The 21,022-nt window shown below is 40.8% G+C and overlaps 1 protein-coding gene across 1 annotated transcript; it reads left to right on the plus strand.

Moving 5' to 3' along the window:
• Positions 1–368: 368 nt before the first annotated feature.
• On the plus strand, positions 369–20,979 carry cand1 (cullin-associated and neddylation-dissociated 1). The gene is made up of 15 exons (XM_046873251.1): positions 369–713; positions 6,115–6,258; positions 8,305–8,459; positions 8,552–8,675; positions 9,964–10,220; positions 12,285–12,390; positions 13,174–13,319; positions 14,407–14,699; positions 14,831–14,972; positions 16,248–17,741; positions 18,072–18,167; positions 18,267–18,436; positions 18,533–18,697; positions 19,639–19,746; positions 19,858–20,979. Exons 1-15 carry the CDS (start codon positions 646–648, stop codon positions 20,080–20,082), a joined length of 3,693 nt encoding a protein of 1,230 aa, XP_046729207.1. The 5' UTR covers positions 369–645; the 3' UTR covers positions 20,083–20,979.
• The last annotated feature ends 43 nt before the right edge of the window (positions 20,980–21,022 follow it).

Genomic DNA, 21,022 nt, shown 5'->3' on the forward strand with positions numbered 1-21,022 from the left:
CACTATTAAAAAGAAATTACACACACTAATGCTCACTGTGCAATAGTCTTTTGTGTAACTTTGATTTCTTCCGTGTGTGTGTGTGTGTGTGTTTTGTCAAGTTGAATAGACATTACCTAATTAGCACCTTTACAACAGGTTGGTGAATAACAAGAAAAGTCAATATATACATTTATTATTATGGTAAATCTGTATAGGTTGTAACTCTGTCGTCTTTTTTACTGATTATTTTTCGAAACAATCTGGTCTCCAGGAAACGGAACACAGTTCTGACTGATGGTCCATTTCCGGGAACTGCTTCCATCCCACCATCGGGACGACAAATCGCTGTGTCAATCAAAGCGAAGCCCCGCCCACCAAACGTTCCTTCACCTTTGACCCCGGTGTAGCGGCGCTACTGTGACACCGCGGCTCCTCCCTCTCCTGCACGGCCGAGCGGGACCTTCATTCAAAGCCCCAATCAGCAGTAAAGACATGCGTGTCTCCTGGAGCGTGTAGAACCGCTGATTATCGCCGAGCAAACGCAGCGGGAATCGCGGAGAACCGGCCTGTTTACTTCACCTAAAAGCGGGACGCGAATAAAGCGGCCTAGACCCTTACAAGTGGTTGCGAGCGAGCTGTGTCACACAGAGAAGCGGAGCGAAAATGGCGAGCGCCTCGTACCACATCTCCAACCTGCTGGAGAAGATGACTTCCAGCGACAAGGATTTCAGGTGCGAGCTGCACTTCATGGTGCACAGGAAAGGAGGAGGGATGACGCCCAGTCGCTGAGTCTGAAACTCGGATCGGTTAGATGGGCTGAGCTGCTACAGCTAGCAGCGCTGCACAAGTCGGCTAGCTAGGCCGCGGATCACTCGCTGTTTTGTTACGGTGGTTAGCTAGCGTTAGCTTAGCATTTTAGCATGGTAGCGGCTCTGCCATACTGTGACTTTGCGTGTTTGGGTTTTATACCCAGGCAGATTCTGTATTCTTTACCGGGTATGAGAAGCTAAGACAGCTAACTACAGCGCTAACGGCTAACTCTTGGTCAGGAGCAGGTCCCCTCCTTACAACCTATAAACCAAGTTGTACATTAATAATACCGTGCATTATTTATTAATATTGTTATTAATATAATTATTAGTGGTGCATTGGAAAGCGCTGGCTCTATTCTGTGGTTTGTCACTGTTCGCTTAGCCGGCTAGTTTTGTGTCTCTCAACACTTGTGTACACACCTTTTTATTTTGTTATTGAGGTAAATCTACAAACACGAGTTTATGTTAAATGTGTATTAACTACATTAATGTATAGATTTTGGCTTTGAATTAGTTTGATAAAGTTACGTTTGGGAATCCCTGCACGACTGTCATGCACTAGGGCTGGTACGGTATGATGATAAAGGCTACAATATCGCGGTCTCACGGTATTAACCGACCATTAAACACGACAGTGGTGCAAAAACGTAATAGGACATGTTTGTCTAACCGGTATGAGCAAAGGCATATGAACACCCAAACTTCACCCCTGTATGTGGTTTTCCATTTAAAAGCACCAAGAGCACAAAAGATCTAGACTTTCTCTGAAGCCTGGACAGGTTCAAGCATGACACTGTCACTGTGCACAAACCACCTCCGTGAAGATATGATATAGAATTAGAAAATTAGTAGTCGAGTCTCCTGCGCAGGACTTTTTAGTTCTCCTGTTGCTTTTCCAGACCAATTTCCACATAATGAAAGCTTTCTTTGGTTGTAAATAAACATCAGTGGAGTTTGACTGTAACCTGGAATTGCTAAATGATTGTGATCTCACAGTCTGACCTGACTAATGCTCCTGTAGCCGAACGATCACAGATCTCAGCCGAGCTCCAAACTCTAGTGGGACGCCTTCCTGAAAGAACGGAGGTTATTATCAAGCAGCAAAGAGGGCATTAAATCTAGAATATGATGTCCATATAGGTGCGATGTTCAGATCTGCAAGCTTTGGTTTGTATAGTGAATCTTTTTCAGGAGCGATGTTTCTTTAAAATCTTGAAAATTGAGAATTGTGCAGTTTTCCTGTTGCTTTTCCAGACCGATTTCCACATCGTGAAAGTATTCTTTGGTTGTGAATAGACATCAGAGGTGTTCGAATGCCACCTGGTATTGCTAAATGACATCAGAGCGAAACGTCTGCGTAGACTAAAGTTTTCCAATGAGAGTTTAATTTAGGATTGAGACAGCTACAGATATAGTATAATAGCATGCTGTTTTGTCCTCTTTTACCCACTAGTAACTCCAGATTCCTTCTCTTTGTGTGTTAGACGTTTTCCCTAGGGCGCTGCGTTACTGTTATTATACCGAGGGCTTGTTCGTGTTTGTGCGACTCTGTTTTCTGCACGAGACTGAAATTGCAGTAACAGTATGCATGTTAGTGTATATAATGGTAGTGCTGTATGAGAGTCGCTTTAAAGAAAAGGTGTCTGAAAGAATGTGCAATAGCACAGGCGTATGCTAGACTGCTTCAGAAAGCAGAGAGCTGTTTAATTTGATTATGTTCAGCAATGCTAATGTTTTGATGTTGATGGTTATAAACTGGGAAACATGTTTCTCCTTAACATTAAACAGATGTCTGCGCTCATGTGGTGTTACGTTGGCAGAATATTATTGAAAAATTAAACGTGGAGATCAGACAGAAGTAATAATTTCAATTGTGAATCAAAATACATTATACAAACGTGTGCAAAACTCTAGTACATTCTTCGTATTCAGATACCCAGCACACTGATCGAGGTGCCAGCATCTAAATATTAAAGCTTAGGAAGGCAGAGTGAGAATCTGAAAGAGAAAAGTCCACGTGTGGGGAATATTTGGATGCAGAGAGCACTGTGAAGTCTCCGGAGCAGGTGGTTGTTTCTCTCGTGCAGGATGGAGCAGGTGGTCAGATACGAAGCTCGCGGGACAAAACGGAGATAAACCTTTTCCTATAAAATACAACTTTATTAAAACTGCACTACTGTAGGTGCACTTCGGGTTCCTCAGGTTTGCACGCTGAGCCCTTTTTTTGTGCCAGGATCATCCTTTCTGTCACTCTGCCACGCTGGTCAATAGACATCAGGCGCTGCATTTAAAGAATCGTCATTTGTGTGATAAATATAACATTCTGTTATCTGTACCGATCGCCAGAATTAGTGTAACCTCCAAGTATCAGTTTTCACCAAGTGTCAGATTATACAGTAGTGATACAAGTTGGACTACTGATCTGATTTTTAGACATTTTTTAATTCGTTCTCGTCACTCAAACACGTGTAATGGCGATAAGATGAGAGGTAATTACTATAGGAAATGATACGTCAATACAACATGTTATTTCCATCTAGTGGTTCATTAACTTGAGCAAAACACTTGTGGTTTGCAGAATATCCGTCCTTTAACTTGACCGAAGTTGAAAATGAGAGACATACCCTAGTTTGAATAATATAACAACACCCTTACACGCCTGACCATGTTGTATGTGTCCTGCTTTGCCTCCAGCAGTAAAAGGGTTCTAATGCTTCTCTGTTGCTATTAGTGTCACATTATCATTTATTCCATCTCTCAAAGGTGTGTAAAACACCTCACATCTGTTGTGTGCTCTGATTTCTAATTTTAGCATTAAATTACCCCATTGAAAGGTTTGTCTGCTCACCATTTTGTTTCCTTGTGCAGACGTTCATTTACCCTGCAGTTGATTGGACCCCTATGCATTATTCATCCTGTCTTTAGCGCTTTAAAAATTGCTTCCTGTCAAACCTTTGCCAGAGCAGCTGTTCACAGGCAGACTGAAGCATGTGGATCAGTTTGGATGATGTTCTTTCCCCCCCTCAGTTATGAAGCTCAGACACAGCAGTTTTGATGTTCACGCCTAAAAGCTAATCCACTCTGGTTTTATCCTCAAACTAGGTTAGGATGAGTTTACCAAATGCTGACTTGCACGACGAGAGGCGAATGTGTTTTAAATCAGCTCTTCGGTATTACCTGTGCAGATGCGGCATCTGGTTGTCTTTCTGCCAAGTTCATAATGCCAGTGTTGCCAGTTTGCAGTGTCAGGGACTGATGATGTTACCACAGCCAGCAGCCATCAATAAAATATTTTCTCTGAGCTACAACTCTGGTTTTAGTGGCATTAACAAGTTAAAAAAAAAAAAACGAGAGGGTTATATGAGCTATCATTAATTTTTATGTTCCTGCCGAATCAGAAAGCTCTTTCACTAGTATTTAGATATTCTGCCAAGTTTTTAGGTGTGGCTTTAAAATGGACAGGATGTATGCCTTTCAGTTTTAAAAGGGACAAGATTATAGAGAAGAGTCAACCCCCGATAATTCATGGCTCAGAAAATTTGCGGGTTCTCATTTGGAACCTAACTAACAGCAAGTAGCGGATTATCTTAAAATTCGCGGGAATCCGCAGCGAGCCCGAATGTTCAGGAACGGTGGGAATAACATTTTAAACTACGTTTTCAATGACAAATTTCATAAATCTTTCAAACACATTGTTGCATTAAAGTGACAATGTCTAGATGAATTCACTAAGGTGCTATAGGGGGTGCGTTCAAAATTCGGATTTTCGGAACTCGCGGAACGTAGAACGTAACCCCCGTGATTTCCGGTGGACCCCTGTATATGAAACCATTGACCGTACCTGTTAGGTAGATGTTTGATTTACAATGTTCAAGTATTTGGAATGAATTGAAACCTGATGATGAAAGAGTTGTGTGTGTGTGAGCGCTTTCTCGCTCCGTGTTCCTTCTCAATTCCCTGCCAAATGCTCATGTATCAGAAGGAGGGCAGATATATTACTGCTCTGTTATGCAGTGGTTGAAAAATACCTGACTACTTTGCTTGTATTGGGCAGTGCATGTGTTCATCTTTTCCCTCAGAGAATTGAGTGTGAGCTATATACTGCATGTAGAGTGGTTCATACTGAGCAACACATTATAACAGGGTTTTTTTCCCCCACACAGTCACTCCATATAAGGACATTTCCTGTGACCCAATCTTTATTTCAGCCCAGTTTTTCTCCTAGTATATCTGGAGGCATAGATGTAGTACTTCACAGGACCTTTCTGTAAGGGCACAATCCAAGGAATTTTCATGTTCTTTTCATATTTCTGCACATATGGCCAAAATATTTTGTCATACATCAAGAGTAAGATGTAGACCACACCTGGTTCCCCCCTCAGATTCTACACCCACCAATCCACTGCTTGGGTTTGACCCACAAAACAGCTGTAAACTCTGCATACAGTACCATTAGTTTCCTTTTGTCAGCTAATATGTTGCATTTCACCTAATCTTTTGTATTTCACCTGTTTCACCAATGGGTGTCACCTTGATTTCAGCTCTCCTGAATGTTGAGCAATTGTTTTTTGTTTATTTCTAAACAGGTTTAGTAAATCTAACATGTAACTGTGTGTCAGTATTATATTCATGCATTGCTGCTGTGTATAGTTGCAATTCGTGTAATTATTGAGCACATCATTCAGATTACATCTCAGTTAAAGTTGAATGGGGGAAAACTTATGCATGCCACCGTATTGTTTGCCAGTTTAGCACGAACATCAGCCCTGCGCTCTGTGCAAGTTGGACATTTGATCAAGTTAGATTTTTGCATATGGTTTCAGTAGGATATCTATTTCATCTAAAAAATGTAGTCCAGCTGCTGTTTAAATTTTGGGCAGGCACTGCAAACTGGGCATAAATTCATCCCAAAAATTTGAAACAGAACTCGAGGGAAAAATGAACCGTGCTGCATATGATTTGTTTAAAAGACCACTTTGGTTAACATACAGAAGAGTACTGTAAAACGTGTGTATGATTCTGAAGGTTGAATAAATAACTCGGGCTGGTAAAGTTTGGTTTGAAAACATTTCTAATATAGTAAAGAAGGCCAGGGTGTGTTTTGCTGAGCAATTGAAATCTCCTGCAGAATGGAAAAAGTGAATTTACGGAGGAATCCAGATTGAAATGCAGTTGATGTTTCTGTCTAAAGCTGAAAACTGCAGTAGTTAATGAGCTGTACATGTATTTTGTACTTGAGCCCAATCATATATTTTTTTGTTGTGTATATACACAGGGGGGTCTGTTTCCAACTTAATCAGAATATATTGTGTTCTTACAGATTCATGGCCACAAATGACTTAATGTCCGAGCTGCAGAAGGATTCCATCAAGCTGGATGATGACAGCGAGAGGAAAGTGGTCAAGATGATCCTCAAACTTCTTGAAGACAAAAACGGAGAAGTACAAAACCTGGCGGTGAAATGGTACGTACAGGGTCATGCTGATGCAACAAAGAAAAACATAAAGACGGCTTTGTAAATAACTGGGTTTGTAGGTTGCAGGTACTATGGCTGCAACACCAAGTATAGGGAATGCAGTGTAGGTTGGCAGGCATGTCCTCACTGTGACTGTTTTTTTATTTTTTATTATTTATTTATTAAATTATTTTGGTTTTGAGTATTTAGGCTGCCAGTGAAAGCACAGCTCCTTGAGATCACCGCTGTGTAAAATGTGATGATTGACAGAGCAGAGTGGTTTAGAGCCTAAGCATCAGAGAAAATTTGCATTTACATATTAATCCCAAGAAAAATCGCAGTACTCTGTACACTCTGTTTGTATTAAATAAGTATTTCTAAATGCAGGGATTGTCATTGGGGTGGGATTATTTGCATGCTAGTTTTATAAATCTGCTGCCTGCAACATATTACATTGCTAATCAACTAGATGATCTTTGCTGCTGATATAAATTAAAATCAATTAAATAAATGATTTGTATTCATGTCTCATATTTGTGAGACCAGAGAAATATTACAACCAGGGCTGTAACGATTCCTGAAGTAATTTGATTACAAAAATGTATCCAGGCAAATTAATGCTTCGTTTAGTCCATTTAACTAACCACGGAGCACCGTGTTTCCCATGGACCATTATTACTGACGCACCTCGCGCTAAACTCTGGAGCGCTCTGGACAGGTAACACAGGAGACGCAGCAGAATGAAAAAGATGATTCAGGCAAAAGAAAACGCCAGAAAGTTTCCAAAGTTTGGGATCATTTCAAACTGAAACATAAAGAAAACACAATACAGTTGGGTTAGTGTTTTTAACGCAAATTGAAACAGACTTTTATATTTTGATTTATTAAATGGCTTGTGGCCATGAGCAGGTAGTGGATCACATAAATACATGGATTAATGGAAATTTATGGATGCATGGAAAATTTCAAGCAGATCTTCCAAAGACAAGAAAACCAGATCGAGATACTGTGCGAGATTTAATAAATAAATACAAGAGTGAGAATAATTGAGTTTCGTTAAATTAAACAAATATTTTGATGTAATGCGCCAATTAAATACACTAAATGGGTTTAGATATTCTTGTATGCCATAAGAATGTAAAAAGAAAAACATCTGAATACTTCTAATTCGTTTACAAAAATACGTCTGATCCAATTACTCGATTATTCTATGGAATAATTGTTGGCGTACCCGATTACTAAAATAATCGATAGCAGCAGCTATAATTACAACCTAAAAAGTTACAGGTTTACAAATGATAAATAAAACATATTTACAACAGACACTGAGCTTAATAGGGGTTGGTTATAAGTTTTAACTTATTATTTAATATGAGATTCAGGGCAACCTTTCATTTATTACTGATCTGTAAATGTATTGTAATAGATGGGCAATTTTTTTTCAATTCAGAATTCAGAGTAGCCCCACTGTTGCAACGTGCTGCAGGGGCTAAAAGCACTGACAAATGATGCTTTTGTAGTGTGAGCTTTGTGTAGACTGAAGCTCTTCATCGACTTATATTTAGGGAGATGTAAATGAGTGATATGTAATTCATCGTTCCCAAGTGACCCTTAAATATACACAGAAATGTACATAATTTTAATGTCAGCCAAATCACACATAAAAGTCGTGCACACCGGATAAAAACGTCTGCTTTAAGAAGTAGGATATATTTTCTTTCTGTGGTTGTTTAATTTACTTGTCCACCAACTGACTATTAATACAAATGAAAAGCCCAGTCTGTGTTTTGTCCTGAATTTGAAAAATGAACAATGATAGGACTGAGCGATTGCACTTCTCACTTTTTATAATGCACTCGTAAATTACTTGGGCCTTGGAGGACTTTTTATGCCGTATCCTCATTCGGTACCGAGTCACACTCATAAAGTCTTTGTTAAATATAAAGAGAAGGAAAAAAACTGTCTGTCACTGGGAAATAGGCACAGGCATAAACCTTTGTTCTTATTAAGTCTGTTTATAGGTTGTCGTTAAAATGATGGTGATTTGTGTTGTAGTTTGGGACCACTCGTCAGCAAAGTAAAGGAGTACCAGGTAGAGACGATCGTGGACACATTGTGCACGAACATGCTGTCTGATAAAGAGCAGCTTCGAGACATTTCCAGCATTGGACTGAAGACGGTGATCGGGGAGCTTCCACCAGCATCTAGCGGTAATCTTCTCCAGACTACTGAGTCTTTCTGTTATCAGAAAAGTGTGTTCTTAAAAGCACAGACAAATTGACACTTTCTTTCTGGTCTCTAGGCTCTGCCCTTGCTGCCAGTGTTTGTAAAAAGATAACAGGTCGGCTCACAAGTGCCATTGCCAAGCAGGAGGATGTGTCGGTGCAGCTTGAAGCTCTGGATATCATGGCTGACATGCTGTGCAGGTACGCGCTCACACTCCTGATGGGAGACGGATGGCTGCTTCTGGAAATTTGAGAACGTCCTTTCGTTGTCCTTATTTTAATTCACACCTGGTTCATATACTGTTGGTCTTCTGTGTTTCTAGCAGCCCTGTTGGTTGCAGAACACTTTGTGCAGATTCAGCATTTTTTGTTCTTTTTAAAATTGAGAAGGGATAACAATAAGGAGAGACGGACACTCATTAGATCTAGGCTGGGATAAGTTATTTAAGCCAACAGCTGATCAAAGTTAATCCAAGGTCCTGTTCCTTTGGACTTTACTAGTCACAGTGCGCTTTGATCAGTACTACATGGTGTGTCTCATGCTGTTGGGGGGGAAAAAAAAGTACAACTCTAATTCAAATTGACCATGTGGGCCATTTCTAGTTTTGCCAGGGAGAAACGCAGAGCAGATATAATTGTATTATACGGTTAGATATTAAGTATGGCTCTGAATGGCCCACTAATTGTTTGTAATGTTCCGGGCCGAATTGTGAATCGATACACAGTGGAACCTCAATACTCGCGACCTCAATAGTTCACGACTTTTCATTTGGAACCGGACTGAGAGTAACTCGCGAAAAATCGAGTGGCTCGAAAGTTCGGATTAAATTTTAAAACAGAGTTTGTACTAATAAATTACATAATGTTTAAAAAAACTTTTATTATTGTATGAGTCATTTAAAGTGACAAGTAATTCACAATTTCTGTTGCATGTACAGTACATGTACAGTTCCCCTTGAAAAAGTAACTGTCAAAAGAAGAGTCAAAACCTCGCAATTTATTTAGTTTTGTATTTAGATATATTCAGTATCAGCAGCCGCACCACCATACTCAGATTGGCCTTTGATTTACCCATTTGTTTCAAATGAGCATTGGAAAAAACATTATTCTTTATTATTTAGCTCCAAAGAATCTCTGATTTATCCATAAATGTTTACAAACTTTACATTCTCTTCAGATATGTAAAATATGTTGTGGAATAGATTTTATAAAATGGTGTTATAAAATTTGAATAAGTTTAAGAAGAGACAAACAGCCTTTAGAAGAATTGCTGTGAACATTGACATCCTGAGGCTCCCTATTTAGAGCAGTGTGCATGCCCAGACACAAACTCTTCGATTGTGGTAAAATGTTACATTCCATACGTAATACTTTGGTAGTATTTATTTTTGGGTGAAGTTTTATTGATAATATTTTGTGTTTAAAATGTCCAAATTGCTTTTAAACTGTTTTCAGTATGTTGTCAATGATTTCCAATGTTTTTATGTAGACAAGGAGGCCTGCTGGTGAATTTCCACCCTTCCATCTTGAGCTGCATGCTGCCCCAGTTGACCAGTCCTCGGCTGGCTGTGAGGAAGAGGACCATTATAGCTCTGGGTCACCTGGTCATGAGCTGTGGGAACCTCGTCTTCGTAGACCTCATTGAGCACTTACTGTCCGAGCTCTCGCGCAACGACTCGATGTCCACCACTCGCACTTATATCCAATGCATCGCCGCCATCAGCCGACAAGCCGGCCACAGAATTGGTAAGAAAACGATGTTTGTCTACGGGGAGGCTTTTTATTTTTTATTCATTACTTGTATTCTGCAAATAAACCAGATAAAATTTTAAAAAGTGGTTATCTGATACGCACAATTGCATTGATCAGTGTACTAGCCATATTTACACGTAGCCTAATAATCCATTATGAGCTTATAATCAAAATGGTACTAATCCTCACACATCTAGAATCTGTTCAAGCTTGTGAGGTCATGTTCGGATTTTGGACACATTTGTGTTATTTTTATTGAATCTGCGCTCAAAATCAACAAAGTACATAGTTTAGGGCTGCAGCTTATGATTATTACAGTAATCGAGTATTCTATCCGTTAGTCTATCGATTAATCGAGTAATCAGATAAGAAGTACTTTTTCTTTATTAAAAAGCTATACAAGAGAAAATTAGACGGGTATCTTAAAACGAAGTCATTTGTTTCCTTTTTAGAAAAATGTCAATTTTTATTGCTGAAATTGCAATCTGTAAAAACTAAACCCATTTAGTTCATTTGATTACATCAAAATGCCAATATATAAATACAAAAAAATCATAAATAAAAAAATATAATACATTTTCTTTGTTTTAGTTCGAAATGATCACAAACTATGGAAAGTTTCTGTTGTGTTCTTTAGCTTGAATCTTCTCCTCGCCCCTCACCGTATTCTCTCCGTTCCTCCATTTTCATACTGCAGCGTCTTCTGTGTTACCTGTCCAGGGGTCTCATTTACCAACATGGCATACAAACAAAATGTGGCTGAAAATGTGCGTATGCCACTTTCCACGCATAGGTCATGATTGCGTACGCACAACGTGTAAACACAGAAGGCGAGAAGGGGAATTGGTGACACAGATCGAGCGAACAACCTCTGCATGGAAAGTGTCATACGCACATTTTCAGCCTTGTTTATAAAAGATACTCCAGGGTGGTCCAGAGTTGAGCAGGTTGTGCATCAGTTATAATGGTCTGTAGGGAAACATGGTGCTCCATGTGTAGTAAAATGGACTGCAAAGCTTTTTTATATTCAGATTACTTTAGGAATCATTTCAGCTCTAGCATAGAGAGAGATACATAGATATTATATTGAGAATATATTTATTTACAGAGCTGTAGGTGGCGGCGATACATTCTGGTTTAGTTGTTTGTAAATTTGCTGTCGTTCCAATTTTTTTTATTTTTATAATTTTACTTTAGGAATGTGTCTATTTTTCTTTTGCACATTTGTAGATTAGATGGAACAAACACATTTCTAGATATTTAGATTTACAGGGCCCCAATTTGTATGCAGTTCTGAGATTTCTAACACGCTTTATAGTCCTACTTGTTCTTAGCGTTATATTAAACCCATTAAAAATCTTGCGATTCTGATAACTACCAAAAGCTAAAAATAAATCCAACACTTTTGTTACTGGAATGTGATTCCCAATACTTTTTACAAAATCGAGAAAATCTGCTGACCACCTAGCTTTGCTTCAGAGATCTGAGAGTCACTGTGCTGCACTTGAAGAACTGAGAAGGAAGGGGAGGGTGTTTTGAGGACCAAAACTCCCTGTAGGCTGCACAAGTTCCTCGAATGTTGGTGGGTGACAGGCGATGAGGTGATCTGCAGTCACACAGTTATTACCCGTCACCTTGTCACTGTGCCGCATCGTGCCGATGTCACGCCGCTGTGACGCACCAAGGGCGGCGCAGGTGAAATGAAGCACGAAGCTTTGCTAGCAGGCGTGTTCAGCCATCGGCCAATTACCAGCTCCGTTTGATGAGACGAAGACAGCAGCGATTAAGATGTGCAAGATTGCTTCAGTCAAGTGCATTCAAAGCAATTTTGTAGTTCTTTCCCCTGCTACTAGTTTTAATTAAGTTTTGCATGACATCTTTTATTCAACAGGGCTAAAAAGAGAATCCTTTATCAGGCTGAAGTTGCTTTATTGCTTATCTTTTTTTTTTTTTATTATTCTTTTAAATTCGGTTCTCTCCAGCTGTTGCTTTAAAGATTAGCCGACACGTACATAATAGATAGATGAACGCTAACTGTTCTGTTTGTATCCTCTACAGGCGAGTACTTGGAGAAGATCATTCCATTAGTGGTGAAGTTCTGTAACATTGATGATGATGAACTGAGGGAATACTGCATACAAGCCTTTGAGTCCTTCGTCAGGAGGTTTGTATTTGCAGAACTGGTGCACAGACTGACAAATCTCAAATGCATTAGCAAGTTTATCTTTCAAGCATAAGCCTTATACAGCTGTGTTTTCATCACCTGGTTATCTAAAGGCCAACATAAGAGAGAATTAGTGAGTTGAATGCTTGAAAGCTGTCAAAAATAAGGGAATCCTCAAATTCCCAGAGAGGCGAAGATTTTGTCTCATCATAGTCTTCATCCTGTCCTGATCGCGCTTTTTCAAGCCGGTGATGGGCGTGAGCAGGAACGAGCTTCACTTTGACAAGTTTATGCAAATCATGTGAAACGTAAGGTGAATTTTTTTTTGCTTTGCTCTCCATATAAACTCTGACGGGAGCGTAGACACCGTGAAGGCTGATGCCGTGGATTCAATCTCATAAATGTCAGAGATTTCTCGTTCTTGCTTATTCACAGTCACCTCATCTCCTTATCTCCTCATCACATTATTATAGTGGCTTCCAGTGGGAGGGGATGAATTTCAGCCACCCACTCCTTTATTTATTTATTTTCTTTACAGCATTTTTCTTTTCGTACTTTCAATAAATGTGCTTTCTGTGGGTTTAAACACACTGTATTTCCTCAGCTGCAGAGCTGAGCGATATGTAGAGAGGATTATCTGCTTGTGTTTTTTCAAGATAAGCTTGCAGACTGGGAAGAGAACACATCCTACTGTAACCTCACTGGGCATGTGCTTTAATTGCGAAGACCTGTGGTTCAGACCTGTGGTTCATCCAGTAATACATTATCTGCTTCTGTAACTAGGTGTCCAAAAGAGGTTTACCCCCATGTCCCAACAGTCATCAACATCTGCCTCAAGTACTTAACCTACGACCCCAACTACAACTATGATGATGAGGACGAAGATGAGAATGCAATGGATGCTGACGGTGTTGATGAAGACTACCAAGGTATTATGACTGGATAAAGAATTAAACCTGCTCACGTCTCTATATAAAGCCTTTGCCTGGTGACCTCAGTGTGTCTCACTGTGGTACCAAAACTCTTTAGTTTCCTGTAAGAGTGGGAAACCAGTAACCTATAAGTAGTATAGATGTCTGTAAAAGCTTCTTGCATGGAAATCTCTTCTGCATATTGACTCGACTCGAGGCTATGACTCTTTCTGGAAGCAATGCATATCTCTCACATGAGTACTCTGTCTCTTCTCTAATTCCCGGGGTATGAGTGGTGTGCAAGACTGTCTTTTGACAGTGATATCAGATGAGGTCATGAGCACATGACTAGACTAAATACTAGTCTTTTTTCATTTGCATATGAAATTGTCAGTATGGATCACTGACTACATAGTGTGTCCCTGAACCCTGACGCTATCATTCTCTCCTGCAGTTGTTGGGAAAAGATGATCATTAAAGGCTGATTGGTCTCTTTTTAAGATCCTTGGATGAGCATGTTTTGTAAATGTTTTGGAGGTCCGAGTTTATTTTACCGATAGCTAGGTTGGAACGTACTTGCCAATTAACGATTAATCAACTTGATCAATTAAAATGGCATTAAATTAATGAAATAAAAAACAAACCACTCACACTATGTAAAATAATACTTTATTACCTTTATTCAACTTTTATTTAACTTAATAATAAAAATAAATCTTAATCCTGAAAATGTGCTAATAAATAAATATATATATATATATATATATATATATATATATATATATATATATATATATATATATATATATATATATATAGTAGTATTTATTAATATAATTAGATTCATTTATATAATTATAATTAATAAAAATGATTGTTTCATGTTAAAACAAACAGCACAGGGCATCAGTGATTCGCCTCTAGAGGGTGCTCTTGTAATAACGGAGGACAGGAAGCTGGAAAAACTCAGTATGGTTTTTTGCCGATAGTTCCAGCAATCAACTATCGGTACCGATGGATCGGTCGACCTCTAAAATGTAGCACTACTGCTGTGGCTTTTTATTTATCTACACATAATCAACTTCATCCCTCTTGACTGTTGCAGGAAGTGATGATGAATATAGCGACGACGATGACATGAGTTGGAAGGTGCGGCGAGCGGCAGCTAAATGCCTGGACGCCGTGGTGAGCACCCGGCATGAGATGCTGCCTGAGTTCTACCGTACAGTCTCCCCAGCACTTATCGCCCGCTTTAAGGAACGTGAGGAGAACGTAAAGGCTGACGTGTTCCACGCCTACCTGTCCCTGCTCAAACAGACACGGCCAGCCCAGAGCTGGCTGTGTGACCCTGACGCTATGGAACAAGGCGAGACTCCACTCACAATGCTCCAGAGCCAGGTGGAACAAGCACACGCAGCCGTGCTGTACATACCGCATTTTCACATGACAACATTCATGTTTCATAAGCAAAACATATCGCCTTTTCTTTAAATCTCGAGGTTGTAAGCAACTTTTGTATGTTTCTATAGGTGCCCATGATCGTGAAAGCACTGCATAAGCAAATGAAGGAGAAGAGTGTAAAGACCAGGCAGTGCTGCTTCAACATGCTGACCGAGCTGGTAAATGTGCTCCCTGGGGCTCTGACTCAGCACATCCCTGTGCTCATCCCAGGTATGTGCCTCTGGCATCCTCTGTATTTTACAGTGCCTTGAATGTTTTCTACATGCACAGGTACAGGTACAAAGGGCTGGGCAGCATATAGTGTGTGTATATGTGTGTGTATATATAGTGTGTGTATATGTGTGTATATATAGTGTGTGTATATGTGTATATATACACATATATTAGGTACATCTGCTCTATCGTGTTTGTTGAAATAGCCAAAGCAAAAACAACTCAGAAGCTCCTGAAAATGTTCATATCGAACATCAGAATTGGGGCAGGTGTGATCTCTACATCTTTAACCATGGTATTTTTGTTTGAGACAAAGACTGGTTTGAGAATTTCAAAAACCCCTGGGATTTTTACACAAAACTTTCTAGAATTTAAACAGAATGGTATGAAAATCCTGTGTTTGGAGGGTCTGCAGTTAGAAACTCCATATTGATGAGAAGAGCATGACCAGACTGGTGTAAGCTAACAGGAACAGTCTATTGTAAGTAGTACCCAAATTAGTTAGCAGAAAATCCTATTGGATTTCACAGCCCAAACTCCTCTAAATTGAACTTCTGCTAGAAAGTTGGCAGATGAGATAAGTATGTAAATATACACCGATTATAACATTGACAGGTGAAGTGAATAACACTGATTCTCTCATCATCATTGCACCTGTTAGTGGGTGTGATATATTAGGCAGCAAGGGAACATTTTGTCCTCAATGTTGATGAGGCAAGCGTAAGGATTTGAGCGAGTTTGACAAGGACCAAATTGTGATGGCTATCTCCAAAACTGCAGCTCTTGTGGGCATGTTCCTGGTCTGCAGTGTTCAGTATCTGTCAAAAGTGCTCCAAGGGAGGAACAGTGGTGAACAGGTGACAGGGTCGTGGATGGCCATTGATGCACGTGGGGAGCGAATCATGACCCGCGTGGTCCGATCCAACAGACTGACAATTTCTCAAATTGCTGAAGAATTTAATTCTTAGAGGGTCTGGAGTGTTCCCCATAAGGGGTAGCAACAGAATATTAGACAGGTGGTCATAATGTTATGCCTGATAGGTGTATGTGGTCCTAATATACTGGATTTTGAGTGTACGAAAAAGTATAATCAGCTTTATTAAGATGTTTACACTGAACTTCATTTCTTAAAATTACATTTTAAAAATTTTTTAAGTTCTGTGAAATGTATGAGAAAAAGAAAAAACAGGAGAGTATTTCATGAGATTAAACAGTTGCGAGCCTGTAACCTTTGTTTTCTTTCTGACACTTTTTTCCACTGTTTTATTTTAGGAATCATCTTCTCTCTAAATGACAAATCAAGCTCCTCTAATCTGAAGATTGATGCATTGTCCTGTTTATATGTGATTCTGTGCAATCACCAGCCTCAAGTCTTCCACCCCCATGTTCAGGCCTTGGTGCCCCCTGTAGTGGCTTGTGTGGGCGATCCCTTTTACAAGATCACCTCAGAAGCCTTGCTAGTCACCCAGCAGCTGGTGCGGGTGATCCGGCCCCTCGACCTGTCGGATGTGTTTGATGCGTCTCCTTACATTAGTGACCTCTTCGCCTGCACCATCAAACGTCTCAAGGCAGCTGACATTGATCAGGAGGTCAAAGAGCGTGCCATCTCTTGCATGGGCCAGATCATCTGTAACCTTGGTGACAGTCTGGGTTCGGACCTCCCAGGCACGCTCTGCATCTTTCTGGAGCGGCTCAGGAACGAGATTACCAGACTGACTACGGTCAAAGCTCTGACGTTGATTGCTGGCTCACCACTGAAGATCGACCTACGTCCCATCCTAGCCGATGCAGTTCCGATCCTGGCCTCGTTTCTGCGCAAGAACCAGCGAGCACTGAAGTTGAGCACTTTGGCAGCCCTGGACATACTGGTTAAGAACTACAGTGACAGTGTGACACCAGCCATGATTGATGCTGTGCTCGATGAGCTGCCACCGCTCATCAGTGAGAGTGACATGCATGTCTCACAAATGGCCATCAGCTTCCTGACCACACTGGCTCGTGTGCACCCAGACTCTCTTGCCAAGATCAGTGGTTCCATCCTCCCGGAGCTCATTGCGCTGGTGCGCTCACCACTGCTGCAGGGCGGCGCGCTTGGTGCCATGCTAGAGTTTTTCCAAGCTCTTGTGGGCACTGGCACGGCCAGCCTGGGTTACATGGACCTGCTGCGCATGCTGACAAGCCCTGTGTATGCACAGAGCACCTCGCTCACCCACAAGCAGTCATACTACTCCATCGCCAAGTGTGTGGCGGCCCTCACCCGTGCCTGCCCCAAAGAGGGCCCTGCCGTTGTCGGCCAGTTTATCCAGGATGTCAAGAACTCGCGCTCTACTGACTCCATCCGCCTGCTGGCCTTGCTCTCCCTGGGTGAAGTGGGCCACTATGTGGACCTGAGTGGCCAACCTGAACTCAAAACGGTCATCCTGGACGCCTTCTCCTCTGCCAGCGAAGAAGTGAAGTCAGCTGCCTCCTACGCTCTTGGCAGCATCAGTGTGGGCAACCTGCCTGAGTACCTGCCCTTCGTGCTGCAGGAGATCTCAGGCCAACCTAAGCGCCAGTACTTGCTGCTTCACTCGCTCAAGGAGATCATCAGCTCTGCATCAGTAGGTGGTCTCAAGCCGTACGTGGAGAGCGTGTGGACTCTGCTGCTCAAACATTGTGAGTGTACAGAGGAGGGCACCCGCAACGTGGTGGCAGAATGCCTGGGCAAGCTCACACTTATAGACCCTGAGACCCTGTTGCCAAGGCTAAAAGGCTATCTGTTATCAGGTTAGTATTACACTTGAGATATTATTTTAGTGCTAAGCGATAGATGTCTTTCCATCGTTAAACGCAGCTGATTAGCTCATGGTCTCCTATTGTCAGGTACTAGATTTAAGTCTAAAAATTAGGGGCTGGACATGATAATCAAAGGGGATGGAACGTATGGGAGTCATTAGAGATCAGAAGCAGCACTGTTAGACATCCTTGTAGCACTACAGCAGGACAATAGCAGGATGATTATACCAGAGTCTGATTACTTATTTCAGTGCAACACAATTTAATGAGACACTTTCTTTGTTCTTTTTTTTCCACTCCTTCTTATTTTTTGCCTTCCAGGGTCGTCTTATGCCAGAAGCTCAGTAGTTACTGCTGTCAAGTTTACAATTTCAGACCACCCACAGACAATTGATCCCTTACTGAAAAACTGCATAGGTAAGCTTTTCGCTTTCAGACTATATTTTCCCCTCCTACAACTCTTACAAAAATTAACCATTTCTTTTTGCTGTTTTTTTTCTTATTTTTTAATTTTAGGCGATTTCCTGAAAACATTGGAAGACCCAGATCTTAATGTACGAAGAGTGGCCCTTGTAACATTCAACTCTGCAGCCCATAATAAGCCCTCGCTTATTCGAGACCTCCTGGACACTGTTCTTCCTCACTTATACAATGAGACCAAAGTGCGCAAAGAGCTGATTAGAGAGGCAGGTGTAACTTCTATTCTTCTCATTTATTACAACATCTGTGTCACTGTTCTTTCAGAGCTCATTAAGATTCTGTTGTATGTGTGTGTGCGTTAGGTTGAAATGGGTCCATTCAAGCACACGGTGGATGATGGCCTGGACATACGGAAGGCTGCTTTCGAGTGTATGTACACTCTTCTAGACAGTTGCCTTGACAGACTTGACATCTTTGAGTTTCTTAACCATGTCGAGGACGGACTCAAAGACCATTACGATATCAAGGTAGACCATTATTTCTCATTAGTGCATCAAACTATGAATCTTTAATGACCTGAAAGCTTTTTGCCATTCTGACAGTGTGTCAAATGCTGAAGATGAAAGAGTTGTGGAAAAATTTTTTTGTCATATCAAAGTCTCTGTGGCATATTGTAGATAAAGAGTATGTGGTCTAGAGATATACACTCTATGCATCAATAAAAAAAGAGAGAGAAAGCTTTTCAGGTTCACAGGATGTCTTGTTGAAATAGAGATATGCATCAGGATCCGATGTGATGCAGCAAAAAATGTTTGAGCAACAGATTTTTCTTTTCCGAAGGGCATAACTGTTAACTTCTATAACTTGCTGTTTCTGCTCAGCGTGTTTTAAATCAGGCATTAGAACGAACTAGATGTATTCAATTCATTTTTATTTGTATAGCAGGTTTAACAATGGACTTTGTTTCAAAAGCTGCTCAGTAATAAAGAATGTCCATGTTTTGCTCCAATGAGTGGGCCAGTGGGGACTGTGGCAAGGAAAAAGTCCCTGAGATGTCACAAGGAAGAAACCATTAGAGGAACCGGACTCAAGAGGGACCCCATCCACATATGGGGGGGCACCAAATGTCCTTTTATTACAGTTTGTCGTTGTTGAGGTGTGCCGTGATGGGTGTTTAAATGCAACTTGTGGTCCTGAGCCGTTGTAGCAGACCTTTGACATTAAGTACAGTCCAAATCAATCCTCAAAGCTCCTGTGTTGCTCTGGGATTTCATGGATCCCCAGGCAAAACCTGGCATTTTTACCTCCAGGATTTTCCTTCTGATTTAGACCACGACCACTATTAGTTTAAATTCTGATACAGATGTTTGCAGCATTTAACAGATTTATATACAAAGGTCATTGTGTCAGTCTATTGGTTTACAGCACACACACATCTTGAATTTTTACCATTTTTCTTCACTTTTAGATGCTGACATTCCTGATGCTGGCTCGTCTCTCTTCACTGTGTCCCAGTGCTGTACTGCAGAGGCTGGACAGACTGGTAGAGCCTCTTAGAGCCACATGTACTACAAAGGTAAATAAACGCAGTTCTCTGAAAGAAAAAAAAGCCACACAAAGTAGTCCATGTGCAGTAGCCGAATGCTAATTTAAACTTAATTTATGGTTCCACTTTTGTCTCCCTTAGGTAAAGGCAAACTCTGTAAAGCAGGAGTTTGAAAAGCAGGATGAGCTGAAACGGTCAGCCATGCGGGCAGTGGCGGCTCTGCTCACCATCCCCGAGGCAGAGAAGAGCCCCCTGATGAGTGAGTTTCAGTCACAGATCAGCTCCAATCCTGAGCTCGCAGCCATCTTCGACAGTATCCAAAGGGACTCGTCGTCGGCCAACATGGAGTCCATGGACACCAGTTAAGCATCTGGCACACTCAAATCCGTCGCTCGCAAACAAACCGCTGCAACAATCCCGGGGGACCCTTTTATTGTTCCATGCATTGCACTGAATCAACAATTATAGGATGAAAAAAAATAATAAATATTGAAAAGCTTAAAAAGAAGAAATGGCTTAAATAAATTTCAAAAAGGAAGAGATTCACTGTTTTAAGCATCGAAGCTTATCACCACATTCATACTTTTTTTTCCCCCCAACAGAGAGAAATTGTTCATTCATTGTTTAGTTTTTTTCTTTGATTCTTGCTGAGTTGAGGGACTTGGACAGACATCATAGAGACAGACTGTGTGAGCTTACTTGCGTCATTGATTGGGGAATTTTGAATTTTTTTTCCCGTTCATCATTGTAGACGCTATCGGATTGACAGGGGTACATGCTAGCGATAAGTCAGTCCGTCTGATCTAAGGACCATCTTGTTTGTTACCATTTTTTTCTTTTCTTACCAGACCAGTTTTAATGGGTGTTTTTGTACAATTTAAATGTCATCTCTTTGTCTCATCACTTTGTCTAAATTGCTGGTTGACATGTCGGTGGGCTTTCGGAGAGATGTATTCTTTAGAAATATTCGAATTAAAGAAAAAGATGGCGTGGTCGGAGGATTCTGTTGGGTGAGTGAATACTGCTTTATTCACCCCATTCCCTGAACCTGAATATCAGTTTAACATTCCCACCATCTGCAGATTTACATGGTGTAAACAGCATGTATTAGACATCCATTCACCTAAATACACCCTGTGTGTAAGATTTTTTTTGTTTGGCGGCAACATACAGAAGTGAAATCCGAATCAACGTTGCTATGAGAAATAACTGCTCTGTATGGACAAGTTTCACACACGTGAATAAAAATATTAGTGAAGAGTATCGTGTGATTATCTGCAGGGTTGTGTCTCAGCATACATTCACT

This window comes from Silurus meridionalis, chromosome 18 (assembly GCF_014805685.1).
Source record: "Silurus meridionalis isolate SWU-2019-XX chromosome 18, ASM1480568v1, whole genome shotgun sequence".
NCBI classification, from domain to species: domain Eukaryota; kingdom Metazoa; phylum Chordata; class Actinopteri; order Siluriformes; family Siluridae; genus Silurus; species Silurus meridionalis.